The sequence below is a fragment of the Eublepharis macularius genome, chromosome 10, assembly GCF_028583425.1.
Source record: "Eublepharis macularius isolate TG4126 chromosome 10, MPM_Emac_v1.0, whole genome shotgun sequence".
In the NCBI taxonomy this organism is placed as follows: Eukaryota; Metazoa; Chordata; class Lepidosauria; order Squamata; family Eublepharidae; genus Eublepharis; species Eublepharis macularius.
Genome location: NC_072799.1, coordinates 7,854,510 through 7,877,803, shown reverse-complemented (window position 1 = coordinate 7,877,803; position 23,294 = coordinate 7,854,510). Strand labels below are relative to the sequence as shown.

At 43.2% G+C, this 23,294-nt stretch overlaps 1 protein-coding gene across 1 annotated transcript in view; it reads right to left on the bottom strand.

Annotated features, from left to right (window-relative positions):
- The window catches only part of CTNNA2 (catenin alpha 2), a 678,629-nt gene that overhangs the window by 470,741 nt on the left and 184,594 nt on the right, over nt 1-23,294 (bottom strand). The window contains exons 5-6 of the mRNA XM_054989920.1: nt 14,204-14,323; nt 11,159-11,425 (exon numbers count right to left, since the gene is read on the bottom strand). Coding sequence (XP_054845895.1) covers nt 11,159-11,425; nt 14,204-14,323 — 387 coding nt within the window. The remainder of the gene's footprint in view (nt 1-11,158; nt 11,426-14,203; nt 14,324-23,294) is intronic.

Below are 23,294 nucleotides of genomic sequence, written 5' to 3'. Positions count from 1 at the left end.
CCTACAAAATCAATAGAAGAAGCGCCTCTACTTTAAGAAATGAATGCCTTCAGTGGCCATTGCTAGGCAACCACAACAGTATAGCCAGCCTTCAAACATTGGTTTCTGTCAGTAAAAGGAAGGGGGAGGGAGCAGGGCCCCTTTCAGGTCTGTTTTGGCCTTTGAAGGTGGACTCATCGGGGCCAGGCTTGGCAGCAACTGCTGGCTGATTTGCTACCACCCAAACTGCATGACTCACCAAGGCATGGCAGCTTCCACTATTCAACAGCAGCCACCACATGATAGTCAGTGTGGTGTAGTAGTTACAGTTTCGGAATCGGGTCTGGCAGACCCAAGTTCGAATCACCACTGTGCCGTGGACGCTCTCTGGATGACTTTGGACAAGTCATGCACTCTCGACCTAACCAAACTCACAGGGTCGTTGTGAGGATAAAACGGAAAAGAGGATAATGATGTAAGCGGTTGTGTAGCTTCCATTGTGGAGAAAGGTGAGATATAAATGAAGTAAATAAATATCAATATAGTCAAAGATGGGAAGGAGAGAAAGAAGCAAGGAAAAGGGAGAGGTGCAACTGGGGCTGCCACTGAAGTGAAAGAGGAAATAGTGGGGAAGGTTTAAATGACATGCCCCTCGCAAGGCCTTGTGTGTCCCCTGCTTCTAAAACCCTAAAAGGCATTTGTCTCAGCTGAAAAGTTTTCCATTACCCAAAGCAGCCACCTCTTTCCCAGACACTGGTTTGCAGGCAGCAGTTCGCTACTTAATGGGAGGGCCAGGCCTACTTCAAGCTGGGCATAACTTCTAGACGTGAGAAGTAACCATCTCTAATCAATAGCCCAGCTTGGTATCCTGGCCTTGGAATTCCCTCCCTTGAATGCTCCCCTGTGGATGGATTTGTCTTCTTTCCACTACCAGAAAAAGATTTGTTTGTTTCCCCAGGATTCCCACTTCACAAATCATGTTATGGTTTAGAGAATCCCAGATTGATCCGGCCATTATTACCTATGAAGGAAAATGTCTGAGGTGGGGGGCTAGGGGACGAATTCCTCCAAATTTGCAGGGAACCTACTCCTGATTGTCTACTAAAGACCCCTCCTGCTAAGTTTCAGGTAGATTGGACCCCTGAAAAAGCTTCCCCCCCCCCAGCCACTCCCCATTGTTTCCTATGGGAGAAACATTCCCAAGGCTTTTAAAATTCTGTGGCTTGCCTTACCCCCTTGCTTGAGATTATACGGTTTGACATTAGCTCCCTTACCAGCTTAATCAACAAAGCCCAACAGAATCAAAGGAACCAAAGTCAAATCATAGAATCCCAATGTTGAACCAGAAAATCCCAAGAATCCCTTTACTGAAGCTGCGGGGCGGGTCGCTTGTTGAAAAGCGTCTGGCAGTAGCAGATAAAAGGGCTCTTTTGGAGCTCAGGTGGGGAGGAGGGGCAAAACGGGACGGGAATCCACTCTGCCCACTCCTCCATGCCGCCAGCCTTGTGCCACTCTCCTGCAGCAGCACGGAGCTTGGCTCCATTCAAAGGAGCTTGGCTCATTCGCACCACTGCCTCTCTCTATGAGCTCCTCAGCTGTGCTGCAACTGCCTGCGGCGGCTGCCTACAACCAGAAATGTGGCCCATCAGACCCTACAACATTGTCCTGGGGAATTCCTTCACTATACCCCCCCTTTTTTTGTAATATAAAGTCTGGCTATGTTGTCTTGTCTGATCAACCTAGACATTAGAGAGTCTCTGGTTAATCAAAAATTTAATGGGGAGGGGGAAATGCTGCCTAATCCAGGTTCCCTTTGCAGGGCAAATAGTCTCCATTTGGAATTCATTGCTGCTGAAAATGCAATGGGACATTTGTATCCACATGAGAGTTTTCTTCACTCTTTGCTCCATCAACTGCCATTTCCGCATGACACCACTAGAGGTCCTCGGTGGTGCAGTGCGGAAAATGGCAGCTGTGAGGGACTGATAAAAGAGAAATGGTGCGGATGGAATTGGGATCTTCCAAACTGCACATTTTTCTATCCAGATGGTGTGCTAAAGTATATGGGCTGTATTGTTTTAGAAAAGATCATAGTATAGATCTTTGCTGCTGAGAATGCTAAGGCATTCATGGTAACAACCAAGTGTCCGCACAGCAGTTTTTTTCTACACTTCAGTGCCTCACAGCCACCATTGCCCCAATTTCCATCAAAAGGCTTTTAAAAGACTGTGAATTAATAAATCATATAAAGTCATAACAGTCTGTGTCCACAATCTATTAGATCCAAGCTTTCATTTTAGAAACTGTCTATAGACCTTTTTGTTGTGGAGTTATAAGGGAAAATGTACAGCCTGCACTTTTCCCCTTATAACTCCACAGCAAAAAGGACTAGAGACATACTGTTTTTAAAATGTAAACTGATGAATAGTGGATCACAGTGATAAATCATCATCATATTAAAATACTACAACTACGCAGTAATTCTCATTTTTTAAAAAAATAGTCCCAAAAGTCTAGGGGGGACACTGAGGCAAGGAAAACAGTGCCAATGTGGGCAGGACCTTCAAAAAAGCATGCCTTCCATCAAATGGCAATGAAAACCACTTTGACTGCAATGTAGTGGAAAGTAGAGGCAGGACAAATAGAGGATGACATCATGTGGATGAACCTCTAAAGAGTAAGCAGAGGAGTAACTCTGCTTAGGATTGCGCTGAAAGTGTATTAAGAACAGGGAAAATCAAGCGCAGCTGTTCCAGGAAATCAGGAAAGTGCATGATTAGAGTACAATGTTGTACGGATGCTCCTCAAAACAGCATCATGTTTCAGAACAACGGCATAAACCCCACCACTACCACCCCTGGAGAAGCAACCTCAGACTCTATTATAAATGTCAGCCATTCCATGAGACAGAACCCGACCTGCCAGAGTTCTAGGAATTGTTTATTAAGTTCCTACAACTCCAAATCACTGAGGCATGAGGAAGTCAAATGTTAACTCAAGGCAATGGTCTTACACCGCCCTCTCTAAGTGACCAACATTCTTATGAAAGTACACAGAGAAAGGGGAGAGACTCATAAAAATGTGTCATTTCCCTAACAAAGAAGTTTAGACTACTCGAGACCAAGCTTATTCTAAACCCGAAACTGTCCATGCGAAAGACTTCAAGATCACAAGTTCTAACGTTTTACTGCATTATCTGGGAAAGAAATACTTCTGCTTATTGTCCACTAGATGTCAGGATGACATAAGAAATAACACACCTCCACTGATGTCCAGAGTTCTTAATGAAACAAAAGCTTGAGACAGCAGAGTTCTGAAGGGCTAAACTACACACGTTGCACACAACCATGTGTTTCTCTATTCCAACATAATCAATAGCAGAATCATCCCTGGGGGAGCAACAAGAGTCTTGTGGCATCAACAACTGCCCATGCACAAACCTTCTCTGTAGTTACCGTGGGATGCCCTGTCTGAGGAGGTCAACAAGGCTCCCATGTTCTTGGCTTTTCACAAACAATGTAAAACAGAACTGCTCAGAAGGGAGGTTTGTTTTGTTTTTAATGAAATAGGGCTCACATCATAGCAGATTGGTCCATAAAAATGCACTGTGTAATACTATGTTCCATATTGTTGCTGGTGTGTAGCTACGTTGGTCTGCCATAGAACATCATGGTTCAAGTCCAGTAGCACCTTACAGACCAACAAGATTTCCAGGAGCAGGGCTTTTTTTTCAGCAGGAACATGGTGGAATGGAGTTCCAGCACCTTTTAAAAATGGTCACATGGCTGGTGGCCACTCCCCTCTGTCTGGAGATCAGGGGGCGGGGCCACCAGCCATGTGACTATTTTCGCCGAGGGTAATTTAAACTTTAAAAAACTCTCCCCCTGTTCCAGCTGACCCAAAGTGATGTCATTGTGTGGTCTTGAGTTCCACCACTGAGTTCCACCACCACCTTTCCCAGAAAAAAGCCCTGTCTAGGAGTATAAGCTTTCAAAAGTCAAAGCTATGAATCTCACTAAGGGAGCTTGGTATTCAAAAGAGCCAGTCTGATGTGAGAGCCAATTTGGTATAGCAGTTAAGAGCACGGGACTCTAATCTGGAGAACCGGGTTTGATTCCCTACTCCTCCATTTGAAGCCAGCTGGGTGACCTTGGGTCAGTCACAGCTCTCTGGAGCTGTCTCAGCCCCACCCACCTCACAGGGTGATTGTTGTTGTGGGGATAATAATGGCATACTTTGTAAACCGCTCTGAGGGGGTGTTAAGTTGTTCTGAAGGACATTATATAAATCAAAAGTTGTTGTTATTGTTGTTGTTGTTATTAAAAGTTTATACCCTGGAAAACTTGTGGGTGCTACTGGACTCAAATCTAGACGTTCTGCTTTGTCTGACATGTCATGTTTAATACCTATGCTTTTTCAGACGACAACTCTGTTTCAAAAGTTCTGCAATTCCTTGTCATATTAGATTGCTTATCATATGTATCATCCTATTGATCGTGCTGATTTACATTGTCTTGATATTCAGTGAGAAAGGCATGCTATCAATAATGTCAATAAATAAGCATGTTTACTATGGCATAAGCTTTTGTGAACCAGAAGACGTTTGATACATACTTCAATGGCAGATTCCTTTTGTTTGTTTGTTTACATGCACCCAAAAAATAACAGATGGAAGGTGAGGAGGGAAGAGAAGTTGATGACAAATATGCCCAGAAGAGAAACCCATCACTCCCCCCCCCCCCACAAAAAAACTATGCTGAAGCTGAGAGGCTCAAATAACTTGTTTTAAAAAGCAAATGTTGGAGAAGAGAGATAAACATAGTTGTATGAATCATACAAGTTTATCCTGCTGTTACAGATTTATTATCATTGCTAATGTTATGTTTATTTTGCTGCTCCATGTGTGTGACATACGCCAACAGGATCAGATCCAGATACATTGACAATGTGAATAAATCCCTTCATTCTTCCTTACTTGTTCCAAAATAGCAAAAGAACGAACAAGGGCCAGTTTTATCAATTGATACCAGAGACCATCAACATTTGATCTTCCCTCCCTCACAATTGGGTCCACTGTTAAGATCTCTCTCTCACACAGATACATTCTGCAAAGTGTAATCCTGGTCCTATTGGATCACCTATATATTGAAATCTGCCTTGAGCCTCAACAAAAGGGAGTCTATAAATGAATCAAATAAAATAAATAATATAACCTGCTCTTTAAAAAAGCAACAATGCTATTTTGGGGTCTTGGTTTTGTTTGTTTTTTGCATGTTGCCATTCTGCGCTGTTGCTCCTCATCTTTCCCCCTCTTAATAAGAAATTACTCCAAAACTAAAGTTTTAGGAGAGTAGCCATGTCGGTCTTCAGTAGAACAGCAGGATTTGAGTCTGGTGGGGCCTTAGAGATCAACAAGATTTTGAGGGCGCACTCAAGCTTTAAAATTGGAGCCCCTAACCACTATTTCCATGTGACTGTTTAGTCAATGACCACCTTCTTAACCCTTCTTAACATAACCCGTACTAAGTCCCTAAATAATCATAAATCTTTAAAAGGTATCTTCTGTCATTCAACACTTTATAGTACTATAAAAAGCAGCTACATAAAAACTGACATACTGGCTTAAAAAAAATACAATAATTGAACACCAACCATAATTAAGCCAGAGAGGGAAATGACGTTTCAGACACTTGAATGCATGGTGTTTAGTGTCGGGCTCAAAAAGACTTTAGAAAATGTCTAAATCTAAATTCAGAAAACCAAACTACACACAATAAATCTAGGATGTCAACAGAAATGATGTTCCAAGATCAGCAGGTTTTACATCTGGCTAAGACTGATACATCAAACATTACAATCACTCTACAGAAATTATTCAGATGTTTGTGAGATGCATCGCCCAAGTTAAACATGCCGGCCCTTTGTTCTGTGACATACACTGAAGTTTCATCTCTTTAGAAGCCGGTCTTCCAGGGCACCCTGCTGCTTTCAAATGTTTTGCCTGTCAATAGGAGAAGCAGGAGTTCTGACTTCTTTAGAGTCAGCACTGTTGTCATTGCCTTATTCCAGAAGGTTTCTTTTGACCTTCATCTGAAACTCCTGTAAAGCAAACTTCACATTATGTCGATCTATTTGAACAAAGACACACAAACTGATTCGAAAGCATCCTTGGTGGGGGGGACAGCATTAGATAAGGCTAAGGAAAAGTGGTGCTTGAGGCTCAAGGAAAAAGGCAGCCCAAAGCTTATTCTGACGGCCACTGTAGGAAATATTTCCAGCACATGCTGGAAAAAAACCACTACAAAGGGAACAAGGCACCAAAGATTAAAATGTGTTTATTAAATGAAAGGCTATTCATTCCCTCATGTTTGTGTATGAGCTATCATTTCCCTCTTTAAAAAAAAAAGTCTGTTGGACCTTTAAAAAATTCTTTAGACACACATTTGCACATCGTGATGCACAGATAAAGTGACATTTATCAAACCTACATGAAAATGAAGAAACTCTATTACCTGCAGCGAGAAGGATGCATGGATAGTCCTACAGGAATACACAGTATGTGCTGGAAGCCGTGCCCAGGATATGCCATTCCATTAGTCATTGTGTTTCTCATCACACAGCACAATGCCCCTCGTGGGAGTTCCATGCAGTCCTTTCTGGACAGCAGCACCCACTTGAAACTGACAAACATCAGGTGATTCTACTGTGGCTGAAATGCGTGCTGCATGAATTGGAAACGCTGGGCTTATATGTGGGGGTGGGGGTAGAGTTTACTTCTACAACATTAACTAACACCACTTAAGGAGCCCACCCCATCAATTTAGGTATTTGCAACGGTGCTAAATATGCAGGCCTGTAGGAGATCCTGCAATTTCTACCCATTGTGATGTTTCATTTTAAGCCTCATTTAACTGAGGCTGCCACTCACACGAACCTTCTCCCCCCTGGAACCTTCCCAGCAGTAGTCCCTCTCCTGCTCTGTTTCCACTTCTCCAGCAGGTGCTTGGTGTGAAATGGTCAGCAGAGAATATTTTTTCAAACCTCGTGGTAAATTAATAACAGTTGCACAAGATGGCATTCTGGGGGGGTGAGTTTGGCCCTTTGGAACAAGAATGGTTGCAGTAAAATTAGGTTCGGAGTAAGTAGCATGTGTTCTCTTAGCCGTCATCACAAGCAGATGACGATCTTGAAGAAGAGGCCGGTATCTATTGAAACAGTAGCAAAGATGTGGTGAACGGAGTGCCTTGGTTCCAGGATCCCTGGCTTGCCTCTCATCACTAAGGTTTAGCTGAATAGTAAGACGGTAACTCTGGCCAAACAAACTCACTAAAGCAGCAGGAAAGGGAGGCCAAAAAATCCGGAAAAACCTGCAGGTGCATACTCGGGGTCTGAAAGTGACCTGGTTAGTTGGGTCTCACCGACAAAAGCCAGGGGAACCAAGACCACACTCTCTTAACACGCCAAATTATTCTTTGCAGCTGTACACGGCACTGGATGATCAGCAGTGCGGGACAAGATCACATCCCCCAGCACCACCTCAGCACAGAGTCCTTTTCTGAGCTTCCGTTAAACCCTCGAGGTTCTTGGAACAGTTGAAATCTCCTTCCCTAAGACAGACAAAGAGTCCATTCATCCAACAACATACTCACCTGAGCAGTCTTTACGCACAAGGTCTGCATTCAAATATTGTGATAAGTCACCGTTTGCTCGGCAACCAAGGCTATTCTGCTGTGTGGTTCCTTCCCATGTTCCAAGACGCTGTCCACCGTGTCTCCACGCTGCCAAGTACAGACCACTGCACAGGAGAATCGGGGAGGGGGGGCAAAGCCAGGCCTCCGTTGAGACGCCCTGGCCACTCTCAATGAAGGGGACCATCAGCCACCTCCAGCTTTACATGCAGCTATTTTGCAGCCCTCAATTTCTCCTCCCTCTTTCTTTCTAACAACATCACTTTTCCTCCCTTCCTTTCTCTCTTAACTTTTTGTTACATTCTGCAAACATGTTTGTCAATCTGAAATAAAACTAAATGGGCCATTGGAGGTGGACTGAGATCTAGGAACCTCAGGTTCGAAGCCTTACTGTGTCATGGAAGTGTGCTAGGCGACCTTTGGTCAATCCCACCCTCTCTGCCTAACCTACCTCACAGGGTTGTTGTGAAGGAAACAATGTAAGCCTTTTTGGGACCCACAAGGAAGAAAGGGATGAATGAAGTCAATAAAATAAATAAAATAGCTGCAAGCATCATCAACCCATAAAAATTGGTACTAGGGTTTATATAGTATGGGAAAGGGGGAAGCTGTGATCAGGGCTACACGGTAAATTTTGAAAGTCACCTGTGCAGAATGAATAATCCAGAAGTGACGCCTCTGCCGAATACTCCTGCTTAATCTCCCCACGACCACCACGAAGTTTCACCGGGGGCTGAAATCCACCCCTCTTCTCTTACAGCTACATTTACATGCTTAGACCAAGACGCCTGAAACTCTTTTACCCCTCTTCAAATGTATTTTCTGTCAACCGCCCTCAAAGTTCCCCCACAGATCACTGGTCGCCCAAAACCAACAAAGATCCATACTGGCTGATAAAACATGATATCCCAAACTCTGCCCAACAACCACCCTCCTGGCAGTGGTTTTCCTTCCCAGATATGTTGTTAAAGGGCAGTAAGGGACGTTTACTAACAAGGCAAAGAAGATGTGCGACCTGCAGTGAGGAATGTTATGGAGTGACTATTTGGAGGTGAGCAGAAGGAAGGGGAGAGTATGCTTTGTCTCCTCCTGAGACAAAGCATGGGTGATGGCTGAATGTTGCTAGAGTGGCTACGTTTGGCTTCTCTGCACCAGGGGTGGGCAGGAGGGGGTTGATTCAGGATTCCCGCTTTTGGTTTACCCGAAGCAGGAAAAAAATTCGGAAATACCTTAATTCCAAAGTGGCAAGTTTGCAAACAGCGGTGGGGCCCTTTAAACTCAGCCCCGAAGCTTTCCGAAGCTTTCCGAAAGCTTTGGAAAGCTTTGATTTGGGATTTCCGAATTTGGGATTTCCAAATCGGGGCCAGATTCAGATATCCAGAATCTTTCCGGATCGGGTTCGATTCGGGTAATTTACCCGAATTGGAAATCTGAAGCGCACAGCCCTACTCTGCACCACAAACTCTGTAGCCATGTAGCTGCAAGAGGTGGGTGCTGCTGAACAACCTGTAATTTCCGAATTTGGATGTGAAGATAAAACACAAATAATACTAACTGACTAAGGAGGTGTGACTGTATTTACAAACCCTTGTTCAATGCCTACCAAACCACAGCTCAGTGGGCAGAGGCTGCATTCAGATATACTCGGTAATGAGAGTTTAATCAGGCCACACCTTATAAACCAGATACTTTGCTATCTGAACACTGCCTGGTTGTATGTTATAATATGCAAAGGTTCTGCATCATTCATACTCAAGCGGTAGATGGCAGGTATGGGGAACAGGGGTTACAGTGAAGCCATCCGAATCTGTGCCAGAGTTTAACTCCCATATATTTTGTATTGCACTGTAGAGATTACTTCATGACCGTTCGATTCCAGGTTAGTTAAATATAAGTGTACGGTATTTATATTTCCCTATGTAGATGAAGCAATAAGTGATAAATCTGTACCAGTTTCATGGAAAATCAATTCATATAATAAAAAAAACAATCTGCAAGAATCAAAGACCATGCACTAAAAAAATTAAAACAATACAACAAAATCACTTAAATATTAAAAAGAGTAGTAACACGGACAAACTGCTACCTAATGACCAAACACCCAGTCTTAGTTTCTCTTATATTACCACTACAAAATCTGTCAGATAAGGTATTTTATCTTTCTGTACAGCCACTGCTTCAAATCAAATCAGTACTGCATGTATTTTTTTCTGCTGGTTTTAATGTACTTAGAGTCCTGATATACCAAATACAGAGTTGAGCTCTCCTTCTACTCTCCCTATGCTCTACAGCTTGATATATAAATTTATATATCTATTTAAATTTATATAATTTTATATATATATATACACATATAAATTTAATTTTAAACTTGCCTGCCTAACACAATGAACATACCCAGTTTTATTTGAGCCGCCTATCCCTTTGAAGACTGGTAGCTGTATAAGATTCTGCTGATTCAATAGCTTCACAAGCAAGACTTCTTAATCCCTGTCCATGTCCAATATTAGCACTGACTGAAAGAACTACATTTTTCAGAATTTCAGCAATGATCGTACATTAAAACAAAATGGCCACACACAAGTCTCCTGCTACTTTGGAGCAAACCTAGATAACATAATTCCGAGAAAATGGAAGCACTATGGGTTTGGAGTAAAACTGATGCTGGAACTGGTGCCTAACGTATTCTTGACGAAATAACACACACACTGCATAGAAACAGATATTCAGCTTAGAGTTAATTCTTGGTGCTTCTATCACTGGGCAATACCGCTAATAAAAAGTGTATCAAGCTGGTGCTCTACCAGTTGTGAATCGGTTCCCACGGTCAATTCAATAAGTTGGCAATGCCCTTTGAAGCCTTTAACACCTTGCTTCCAAAGTACCTGCTTTGCTGTCTCCACTCACATCAACCTGACCAAGCTCTGAGGACCAAAATGGTCTCTCCCTGGAGGGACCAACCTTATCTGAAGCAAGATTGGTCGGGAGGGCCTTTTCAGCAATTACTGCTTTGGCATGTTCTCTCACTAGAGGCGAGAAAGACATCCTGCATGCAGATGTTTTGGACTAAGTTGAAGGCATTTTTGGTCTGGGAGGCCTTTGAGATGAACTCACTGGCCCTGCAATGGCACCTGCTGGTTTTAATCTACTTAGAGTCATTGCTCTGGAAGGAACTTGATAAGCCATCATCTAAATGAACCTTAATGTTTCTGGGTGTAAACAGTTTTAAATTGTTCCTGTTTAACTGTAATCTTTTGTAGTTGTTTCTTATTGTTAGCCATCCTGAGGGCCATTTACATTCAAAAGAGGGCATACAAAAATACGAATACGAGCAACCCAATTCTGGTCACAATGCAATATAATTTTTGCAGTTCCTGTGTTCGGGCTGGTAAATAGCAAAAAAGACTGCTTTGTAAGCGCCTCACACCCCTTCCTCTTATCCATACTTGCAGAGGGGAAGAGAGAGAGACAGAGAGAGAGACTGAACTTACATCGAATTCATTCAGTGCTGCAGCAAGCTCCCCAATGCCAGTGTGCCCCTTATTTTCATCAGTGGGTGAGGTGGCTTGGGCAGCATTGGAGATGCCCGCGATCGCTTCCTGAACTTGCTTGAAAACATAATCCCTGTTGGCTCTGGTTGCTGCCACGTCAGGGTGGCGGAGGAAAGCTTGAGAGGCCGTGTACAGCATGGTGGCGTTCTTCTTCAGGGCACCACGTGCAGCAGCCATTTCATCTCTACAGTGGGGATCTTTCAGTTCCTGCAAGAAGTTGTTGCTGTTGTTATTATCTAAAAAAGTAAATATAAACCATGCAGGAACTGTATAACCTTTGTCCAAAGCCTTTGGAGGATACCTGAAAAGATCTATGCATCTGATTTGGGTCCTGCTTTTCCTCTTAAGTATCTCATTTTCAGGCGGTATACAGGCCTCCCAACAGAGGAGTGAAATATTACACTACAAGCAACTCGATAAAGCTTACTCTGCGATAAAATGCTTCATAAAACAGAAGAGTACAAGCGAAGCATTTATTTTACAAAGGGGTAAGCTTTACCAAGTTACTTGTAGGATGATGTTTCACTTCTCGGGGGGGGGGGGGGGGGAGGCAGCGTCATGTATATACTACATCTGGGCGGCCATTATGGCCACTAGGACTTTTCCTGGTAGGCCAATGCCCCCCAACCTGGGCCGGGTCAGCCCAACGGTGAGAAGGACCTAGCCAGGGTAGGCAGCCCCACCTTCCTCCCTCCTTCCTTTGGGAGAAGGGCAGGAGAGGACAGAGGGTGGGGCCCTTTTCCAGGGCTGTTTTGCCATCCCAATCTGTCCCTGAGAAGAATACAAACTGAAATAAGTTAATTTATTGTGCCTCTCCTTTAAACTACCATCAAACAGATAAGTTTAAAATCTAGGTAAGAGGGTTTTATTTAGCACTAATTTTGTTCATACTTTGATCAGCAGTTGTTAGTTATCCTCAATCACAAACGATTTTTTTTCTGCCCTTTGTAACTAGTGGCTTTAAGTACAAGGGTTTGTTAGTTTGTGTTTGTTTATGTTTTGCTAGTAATCCTAGTATTCACTCTGATCTCTGTAAGAGTTTGACTTCTATATGTTACAAAGAGGATTTGAATTAAAGTAACAGGGTGGGCTCCTAAATGCTGTCACTGTTTTCAGTATAAATTGGAGCTTGTGGTCAGGAAAAGCTGATTTTTCTATATGAGGAGGGGAGATATTAAAACAGGATAATTTAGAGTGCAATCCTAATCCTTCTAAATCCATTGAAGTAAACTGGTTTAAAAGGGTGTAAACTCGCCATAAGTCAGTTATGACTTGAGGGCACTCTCTACCACTAAACTCTGCTTAGGATTCTACAATTAGTTTCCAGGAGGACTAGACTTGCAAACTTCTTCAGGCAAGGAAAGGTTCTTATTTCTGTTGGGGGTGACAAACTAAGGCTAAAGAGGTAAACTGCTCCATTATATCTAGTAACCTGCTACCTGGGCCAGCTGGGCAGAGGACCCAACTGCTTGGTATAATGGGGGTGCACGGGCAGGCACTTTTCCAACACTCCCTTTTTGTTTCCTTCACAGAATGTATTTTTTTAAAAAAAAACTTGTTGGAGACTGGGATAACTTCATCCTCACCTGGGAGCAGCCGCAGGTCAAGAGAAAGATTGCTGCCCATCTTGCAACCAATCAGCCCCTTCAGGGAGAGCTCAGAGGGGCTGGTCCCTGAGGTATCGATAAAGGGGCTGGTTCTTGAATCTCCCCATCTCTTGCCAGGGAGACTACCTTCCTCACGAGAGGCAGGGAAATGCAGGGGGGCCTTTAGAAATTGCAGAACTGCCTTTAAAAGGGCCTGGGAGGGGACCAGTGCGGAGTTTTTGCTAGCTATCTGCTCTGGACTGTGTGGAGAGGGACCAGAGAGGAGAAGGAACCAAGAGACCGGCAGACATGCAGGACCCACCTCCATTAGCTGATCAAAGTCCCAGAACACATAAGGGATTCAGGTTCCTCATTAACAGGATACGTCTTTATTTTTAGTAGCCTAACAGACAAAATCCTATACACACAAACATTGCAAAATGGGGGTGAACTTTTATACTTGCATAATTAAAAAAAGAGCCCTCAATGGTGATCAAAGCATGTGATGACCAATTAAAGAAGGAAGCACTGAATAAACAGGGTGCTTTAAAAGAATTCTTAAACTTGCTGATTCTTTTAAAATAGTGTTCTCACCATTATTTTTTTAACTACGTAACTTTATGTGTTACTACCACTTCCCCCCACCCCTGAAAATTTCAACAGTTAGTGTCTGGCTAGGAAGACAAAGGATCAAATCTCTAGTCATCCACAAGGCTTAGTGGGAAACCATGGGCATGCCATTCCAGTGGATGCAAGCGGTTGTGGTGGGAAGCGTGCAGACCTGACAATACTCATCCATGGTAAAGCTTCCATCTATTAGGGATCCCATTCCCCCAGTGGTGGCAGGGGATCCCCTGCTCCCAGCCTCTGCCCACCTGCCACCACCTGGCTGGCAGGGGGGAAAGGAGCGGGAATGGGTTGGACCCCCCCCCGAGCGCACTCCTATGTCGTGCCTACAATAATATTATTCCCAGTGTGACGCAGAAGAGCAGGGTTGTGCAAGGGTCCAATTGGGTAAAAATCAGCCCTCAACACTAGACTGGCGTCCAGTTTTTATGAAATCAGCCCCTGGAGTAACCTGTTGCTTGTGTCGCGCCAGGAATGACATCATTCCGGGAACAACACAGAAGAAGCGGGTCACGCCAGGGGCCAACTGGGTACAAATCGGCCCCCAACACTAGTTCTCCCAGTACGCCTCCCCCAGTGACCTCCTTCTTTCCCAGTTTGAACTCTGGAGGACCTGGCAACCCTACCCTCCATGGATCTTGAGTGTCAGTAAGGAAAATAAATTAATAAAATAAGTCTTACTATGGAGGCTCTGAACTTGATAAAAAGACAGACTGTTTTCCTTATTATGCTAAAACAGTACCCACCATTTATTATTTTGCAGCATACCCACCTGTTGCCTTCTTGCAGCAACATAGTTCAGTTTCACCATCTCTTTTCCAAATTCCTTGAATCGATTTGCAAGATCTTGCTCATTTGTGGCATTCTTCACAGCTTCTAGTGCTTCTTCTACCTGTGATGCCGTATTGGGGGGCAGAAAAGAAAGAATGTGTGTAAGTTGTGCCAGCTAGACATGTCCAAGCCCTTGGGTGCACCTAAAACAGTTATTTGAATCCCAATCCCAAACTGTGACATATTTCACTTTTAAACCATATATTTAGTGAAACAGCCCTTTTAGTCTGAGTGAGCCCAAGTCATTTAGTTTTGGGGAGAGTGTGGCAAGGGATTAACCAAATGGGTGTTAAACTCCCTCACAAAACTGACAGTCTCCAGCATGAATAAATATTCACATTGTAGTGAGAAAAAAGCCATTTAGAACCTCCATTTTGTCTCAAAAGCACATGTAAAGACTGCAAAAGCCTTGATTGCTACAAATACTGGTAAAATTGGATTTCATGCTTCAAACTGTCACCAATCAAGCAATCAAAGGGAAGACGGGAAACAGGAAAGCACCACCTTCTATCATACTTGGATTCAGCTCCACTGAGAAAAAAACCCTTGTGCCCCACTGCCAGTCACCATTAGGGCAACCTCAGAGGGAGGGCAAGAAGCAGCCAGGCCATTGTGCCCACACTTTGTTACAGCTGAGAATCTCCCCTCTCATTTGAATCTGTGACCTCTCAGGAAGGCTGGAAGCAGTCGAGCAACCCTCCACTGCATTGAAATCCCATTCAGCTAAGAATTCCCTCCCCCAGGGATATCCGTCCTATGTTTTAACCATCTTTGCACAGATTTTTTTGATTTCTGGAAGCTAATTTTGGCTGCTGAAAAGCAAGATAGAAATATAATAAAAAAGGAGCAGCCTGGTTTTGCTCTTGATCTTAGGATACAATAGGTTTCTCTCCCCGTACCTTGAAAAAGGGAGATGCTGGCTGCTGGGTGTGTGTGTGTGTTACTTTTATACTTCTTTGCACACATGTGCTCTGGAGGCATCAGCTAATATGACCTGGTTTAAAATGGAAGTAATTATGGAGCCAAATCAGCCCCAAACACAGCAATTTTTCTATGTCTGGGGACTAGAGATGGGCACAAACCACAAGACAAACTACAATTCATCACGAACCAGGCCAGTGAACCAGTGGTTTGTGGAAGCCCATTTTCCACGAACTTCCACGAACTGGTCTGCCGGTTCATTTGGTTCGTGTTAAACACCAATACCTCTTTCCGTGCTGCTGCTAAGCAGCAGGGAAAGGGTCATTTCCACCCCCAGATCTGTGCCACAGTACAGAAAGGGGCATTTAAATCCCATGAACCACGAACCAGTTCACGAACTGAGGCAAGTTCGTGAAAGTTCGTGGTTCGTGAAATGGGACGAATCATGAACCACACATTTCGTTTTTTCCTGATTCATGCCCACCTCTACTGGGGACTGATTTGACCTTACTAAGCTTCCATCGCTTCCCTTTTAAACTGGAACTTATATCAACTGACGTCTCCAAAACACGCACCATTTTTTCACAAGTTCTAGGCACTCCAGCCAGAATCTTTGTTTAAAACAGGAAGTGACATCAGTGGAAGGCCTCAGAGCATGTGTGTGCTATTTGGCACATGCTCCAGCAGTTATAGGCAGTCTCCTGACACTCCTCCCCTTCACCAGCTAAGTGAGCCAGAATGGGAGCAGCAGGCAGGGTGGGACATCCCCTGCCCTGATTGGGGGCTGGCACAATACTTCTGCTGCAATAGTGTGGGCCAAAGTTAGGCTACAAACTAATAAGACCCATGTGAATGAAGCGCTAATCATGTAACAGTTAAATTTACACTACATGGAATACCAAAGCCAGATGAAGAGGTCTCTCTTAGAGAAGCAAGCAAATTTTTAGCAAGTATTTGGAGAAAAGATTGTCAAATTATGACATTTACTTGGAAGTTAATTTACAGACAGACTAATCTTCAACACCAAGACACTACCAAGACAAAATTAAGAATAAATTGTAAGAGGATGACATCAAATGAGACAAAGTGCATTTTTAATACACAGTTTCCTCAGCTGAAACCATTTTTGTTTGTTTAAAATATAGGCACACTCCAGAATAATATTTGTGTGCTTTAACTTCCTATTCCTTTGCAGTGTTCTTTGGAAGCCCTCCAGTTTCAGATTCTTGCCACAGCCTCCATATAAAGAAGATATATGAAAACTTACATAAACAGATTTTGGAATATTTGTGGTCAGTACTGTGGCTCTGTTGTGTGTGTATACAACCTTGGTAAAAGAATCCTCAGTAGGTAGCACTGTTACAGGAAATGGAATTTCTTTTTTTATCAAACTTTACTTTTTTTAGATGTAGCCATTGATGCCTCTTATCTTCCTTCAAAAGAGGAATTTATCTTTGTAGTTTTCTGTTATACATTTTTACACATCACAGAGTGCTTTAGCAGGAAGACCGGGATTGGGAAGAAACTGCCTGCCTCTGAGCATCTAGAAAGTGACATTCTGGAATTTTGCATGACCTCCCTTCCCACCCCTCCTCTCCTGGAGTTTCTCTTTTGATTAAAGCAAAATTGATCTGAAATAGAGTTCAACCAGTTCCTAAAAAAGAGGAAAAGAAATGGAGAGAATTGATTTCACTGGCTGTGCAGATGCAACGGCAAGGAGATGAAACTCCAGTACTAAAAGGAGATGAAACTTCACAGCTATTGCACAGCCACGAACCTGTCAGACTGTCTATTGTATATTGAGATTAACAGCTCTTTATTATAATAAACATCTTTATTGGAGACTGGAAGCATACAAGCAATATATAACACCATCATTCAACTCAGGTGGCAGCAAACTAAACAGATCAGAGGCAAGTGACTGTGGCTGTCAAACATGGTTGGTTCAGCTGCCAAACCTGCTCACAGCCAAGTCCGTAGTATTTCCAAACGAAACCAAAAGTAGAATGGCTGCCAAGACCATTGGGGATCCCAGACAAAGATTTCTTCAAACCACCCAAACACTGTCTCAAAATCATGTGAAAGGAAATGACTTGCATACTTCATGTGTCACCAGTGACCTTTGCCCTGGAATGTTACACACACAGACAGACACACACGCACATACCCAGCAGCCCTGGAAACCAGCAGTACACAACACATTGCAAGGGAATGGGGGAGAATTCCAGTTGGAATATGGACGGGGTGGGTGGGTGCAAGAGAAGGTGTGGAGGAGAAGGTGTAGCAATCAACCCCCAAGTTCCACCTATTATCCAGGCTTCCGAACCAATCCTGGGGATTCTGCCCTCATGCAAAACCCAGAGACTGGCCAGTCAATCAGAGTCTCTGCTGGATGGGAAGGGGTGAGCCACAGTACCTTAAAAGGGGAGAGTTGTTCACATTTTCCTCAGACAGGGGGATTACAGCTCTGGATAAGAGCATAAGCTGTAGTCAGGCTTTTTAGTTTGGGCTAATACTTAGGATTTTGGAGCCAGGGCTGTGTAGGAGCCTTGTGTTAAGGAATTAAACAAGAACTGGGTTGGGCCTGTCCCAAACTTTTCTGGTACTAGTTCTGAAGCCAAGTTCTCAGAAAGTTTAAATGAGAAGCCTACTTGGGTAGAAGCTTGTCGGTTGTAGTAAAGAACAAATGAACCTTAAATGTTGTGGAGCCCTGTCTGGAGGAAACGTTCATTTATCCCCTCAGCGCTTATATTGCTAACTTAGGCTCAAATTCTACCAGTTAACACCCAGTGAGAGGGAAATGTAACCTCTGGGGAATGAGGCTGTGTGGCAATTATACATTTGCGCTTATTATTAATTCCACATTCACTCCTGAAATTATTTTCTGTAAATACATTTTTGGTTGTTGTTCAGTTCCATCTGTGTCCTTTCTGTCAAGTTAAAATAGTTGTGGAAAAGAGATTTCCAATTACCAGACTAATAGAGCCACAACTACACAATATCAGGGTCACAACTACAAACCCTTTAGGGAACACAAAGCTACATGCTACCATCCAGTAAATGAAAGCTTGTGTTCCCTTTTTTATGGATATTGTGCCGGCTGGGGTTCAAAGAGAAGGACAGGAGACACCAGAGTGTGAGGCCTTTCACCTCAGAGTTCTCACCTTCAGCTCTCCCTCCTTCTCCCATCATACCAGGGCTGCACCACAAATAAAATCACAATTCTGCAGTCAAAATACGCAATGAAAGTGGTGACAACCAGGTGCAATCTATTACAGAAACATATCCAGAACTGATCAAGGGCCCACTCTTTCCTAGGCAGTCTCAGCCTGACCAAGAAACACAGGAAGACTTCCACTGCAAACAGGGGTTGGGGTAGGGTTATTTCTATTGAACGGGGGATAATACATTTATTACAGTAAAACAAAGGCCTTAGATCACATATGTTAAATTGATATTGTTTCACTGTAATCAGGGCTCACTATGTATATTTTTTAAGGATGTCCTTGAATTGAAATTGCAGGCTGATGCTGTTTGGAAGAGAGTCAGTCAGTCTGCAGAGATTTCTGCCATATTAATGACAGAAGCATGTGAAATCAGGAATACTTCTAAGACTGAAACTCCACAAAGAGTAGTAACACAGGCAGGAGAAAGCAAGCCTGGTGCTCACGGAAGCTGTCTCTGCCTCTTCCTAAGCACCCGCAGGCAAGGATATTTGTATGTATCATTCCCTGCCCCCGGAACTGATAGGTTGTTGTTTTTTTATCATGGGAAAGAAGCAGCAATCCCTCAAGGGTAAAGGCAGCAAAAGAAAAAAAAATCATTGACTTGCATCAGAGACTGTTGGATGGTGGACAGAAGAAAGACCAACAGGTTAAGTGACCTCTCACTGCATCCAACAGACTGAGATAGGCAAGATGTATATGTGCAGTTCCCCTCAATGGTGCACAAGTGATCCAGTTAAGATGAAAGAAGAAAATTGAAAAGATCTCTGCTCGCATATGCCTGTTAGAGGCAGAGTGAGAAAGCGAGGAGAGCTTAGAGAGCTGTGCTAGATATCCTGTCTGTTTCTGCTGGTCAACTGCAAATGAAGGCGGGTGTGTGTGGTTAATGGTCCCCTTCTTGATTTCCATCACTGAAAGAGCAAGAGTTGTAGGGAACAGATTATACGTGACACAGTCAGTGAGGAGCAACACTGGTGAAATTCACACGGGTGAAATTCACAAAGGGTCCCCTTCCTCTTTGCAGCTAGTCCAGAAAATGTGTTGGGCTCATAGTGGCAGGGCTGGGCAGCTCCCGGGCTGCCTGGAGTATCACAGCCCATAGTAGGCTAGGTGTGGGAATTAGCAAGTGTTTTCATTTCAGTCATGAAAGAGTTAAACTGCTTGTGTTACCTACTTAATTAGTAAACATACTTTGAATGTAACCATTAGAGCTTCGAATAAGATTCCCAAATAAGATTCCCGCCATAGAAAGGGGAGTCACTAAGCATAATGAAGTAGGATTAGGATTTTCTATTGGGCAGTATGTTTATTGGGGGCAATTAATTGATGCTATGTACTGAAGTTTTATTGCTTTCTTCACTTCCACTTCCACTTTCTCACTTCTTCTTGTCTCTTCTCTAAGTCACTTATCTAGCAAGATGTAGTCAGCTTAGCAATTTATTATTTTCTCCAAATGTAACCCTAATTTTTATCCTTTAGTAAAGTATTCTTGCAGAGCTACACTGGAGTGTGTGTGTGAATCTATTCTCATTATTTCCAATGCGCAATCTTTGCACAATCTCTGCTATATTTTCCTACACTAGGCAAGCATCTAGGTCCAGTTCCCCCAAGAAAGTGCTGGACTCATGAGTCAGTTGTATGATATGCTTCATACAGTCAAGCCAAGGAAACAGCTGACAGCAAGCTTCCTGTCTCCTGGCCCTTGAATCCTTCTGGCTACTCCATTGGCCTCCTCAACAAGCATCTTGCTGCTGCTTTTAAAGCCATCTCAATCAGCAGCCTGGATCAGTTGCCTTGCGGCTATTGCTGCTGGTTTCTGCTGCCCTCATCAGGCCTAGGGCCTTCAGTCAAAAGCTCCCCCAGCTGAGGAATGCCCTGCCCTCTCTCAGTGCTACGAGTACTCCCTTTCCTTTCCATCAGAGGCTTTCAGCTCTCTAGGAATTCTCCAACTGCGAGTTGGCAACCTTATGTCCATCCATGACATATGTCACTGCAATGGAAAAAGTCTCTCTCCCCGCCCCCCTCCCTCTGTGGTAGTTCTGCTGTTTTAAGTACTGAAATATTTACTGATTTTTTTTACTGTTGCGTTTTATTATGATGTTTTCACATTTTTGATAGTTTACTAGAATATGAAAAAATAATAGCAAGATGGCACATAAACCCACTACATAAACAGTATTTGCTTAGTGTATATGGAGATTAACCACGTACACTGTTCTTCCTTTTTTCCCCATACATCAGTTCTTACATTAAAACATATGTAACAAACCCAAATAATATTTGATAAGCTCAAAGCTATGCCTTGCCACTGTGATCTAATTATCCAGCAGTTGTATCAATTCATTGCTTTACCTTTAAATGTAGCATAAGTACAAACCTCACTGACTGTCATGACAGTTAAGAAAATTACCAGGAAAAACAGAATCTTATTATCATGTAATTTGTTCCTGCTGCTACTTTCCCCTCACTGAATATACTAACTAATTTTCTGACATGGAAATTAGTACAATTGGAACATGCAGAAGACTACCTTCCCTTCCGTTCTCATGCAAATGTGTGTCTTGACAACCTCTATTACAGACCGGTTTTCCTCCTTTTCTTTAATATCGGGGCTCTTATACCTGTTTATTGGGCATTTGTGAAGATGTTCCCGGAACTAGGCAATTGTTTCACAGTAACTTAAAAAAAAATTAAAGGAAACAAATACAGGCAGATATAAACAGTCTGCTTACAGACAGCCAGTTTGGTGTAGTGGGTAAGAGTGGCGGGACTCTAATCTGGAGAGCAGGGTTTGATTCCCCACTCCTCCACTTGAAACCAGCTGGGTGACCTTGGGTCAGTCACAGCTCTTCCAGAGCTCTCTCAGCCCCACCCACCTCACAGGGTGTTTTGTTGTGGGGATAATAACAACATACTTTGCACACCGCTCTGAGTAGGCATTATGTTGTCCTGAAGGGTGGTATATAAATCTGTTGTTGTTATTGTTGCTGCTGCTGCTAGAAAAATGCTACATTTCCCCCCCTTTCAGGTCCAGAAAATATGCTGAAGAGATTTTATTTATTTATTTATTTGTCATTTATAGTTGACTTTTCTCACTGAGACTCATAGTGGTTAAGTGGCCAGGCTGCAAATCAGCACTCTGCTGCTCTGAATCCCACTACTGCCTTGGGCAAACCACTTCTGTCACTCAGCCCCACCTCCCCGGCTATATTGTAGGGATAATAATATACTGATTTTGTTCACCATTCTGAGTGGGGCACTAATCCATCCAGAAGGGTGGTATATAAGCACACTGTTATTACTATTACAGTGTAAGATTAGTACAGTCAATTTCGAGGACGTTTCAATAATCAATGCAACAGGGTGTATAAATGAGAATTTGCAAAGACACAACATCAACAGAAATCCAATATAGAAGGATGTCATCTCTGTTAGGCAAACTGACATGTATATTTTTATATATTTTGTCAGAGGTCTAGGAGAGTAGATTGTTAGGGCCATGAATAACCAGAATGGAAGGGAAAAAATCAATTGGGGGGGGGGCACTCTCTTTGTATGCTCAGCCAACCTGCTAGTAAGCAACACTTCCACATAATAATGACGTATTTCTGTGGAGTGCCAGCCTGATTTCCAAAGGTGAATGAAATCATGCAATTCCCAACTTCTCCAGCAAGAGTCATCAGCATGCAACACTTGAGAGAAAATGCATCATGTCTTTTTTAAAACCAGCTCCTCTCCAAACTGGGCCACCAATCTCTTCAGGACATTGTAGAAATTGTGGAAGCAACGTGAGTGTTAAGGACTGGAGGGGGAGAGTGTAGTTTTTCTAGTCTTCTGGTAGCACCAAAGTTTGAGGAGTAACATGCAAACCGGATGGAAGGGAAAACAAATCAGATCATGGCTGCTTCAGCAGGATAAACTGCAGATGTGTGAGTGGGCAGAAGAGTTGTTCAAGGAATTCTGAACCTCTGAAAGTGGACAGCAGAAGTGATGCTTGTCCTGACAGTTTGGAACTCCCTACCTCATTCTTCGTTGCATTATTTTAAGAACTTATCCTGGACAATCTGGCATGTTTGTATGAAGATCCATGACTTTTTTATCTATCAAGTACTTAAGGGGGACTCATGAGGAGTCATGAGCAAAGAGGAAATCCTGTTCCAAAACCTCTAGACCCATCTGAGTCCATTTTCACCCCCCACCCACAAGCTATCCCCCTGCTTCAGCCCTCTAGCTTTGCTTCCCCACTCCCATTCTGAGTCCACTTTCATTCCCCTTCCCCTGCTCCTCTAGGCAGCATTTTGGACTGTGAAGGCAACATCTTGCAATGTCAGTACATCAAGCTGCACTTTAGAAAATACACAGAAGGGTTGAGTGGCCTCTCTCAAGCACTGGGTAAACAACCTGGTATTCGGGGATCAAGGGAGGCGCTAAACCTTTCTTCAGACCCAAACTACAACACAAAGCAGAGGCCTTAATGTGAAAAGTCATCTTGGCAATGCAAAATGGTGACCGAGATCTCATAGGGTCTTCTCAAGAGATCTTGTGTGCTGAAGAACTTTGGAGTTTATTTGTGTGATACCAGTGCATCACCAAACATTACACTTAAAGCTTTTGAGGGCTCCTACGTTTTTTATTTAAAATAGTTTTTCTGCAGATTTTAGAATCCTAGAAGTGTAACTAGAGCTAAATTTTATGGATTTTTTTTGATCTGTGGGGTAGCCAGTCCTTGGCTATGAGAGGGAACAGACTATATCCAAAGGACATCAATAGAGAGATGAACTCAGATGTATGTCTTCAATGTCACCAAGAACAGTTCCAAGTTATGGTCCATCTATAATTTCCGTGTGTGTGTGTGTGTGTGTGTGTGTGTGTGAGAGAGAGAGAGAG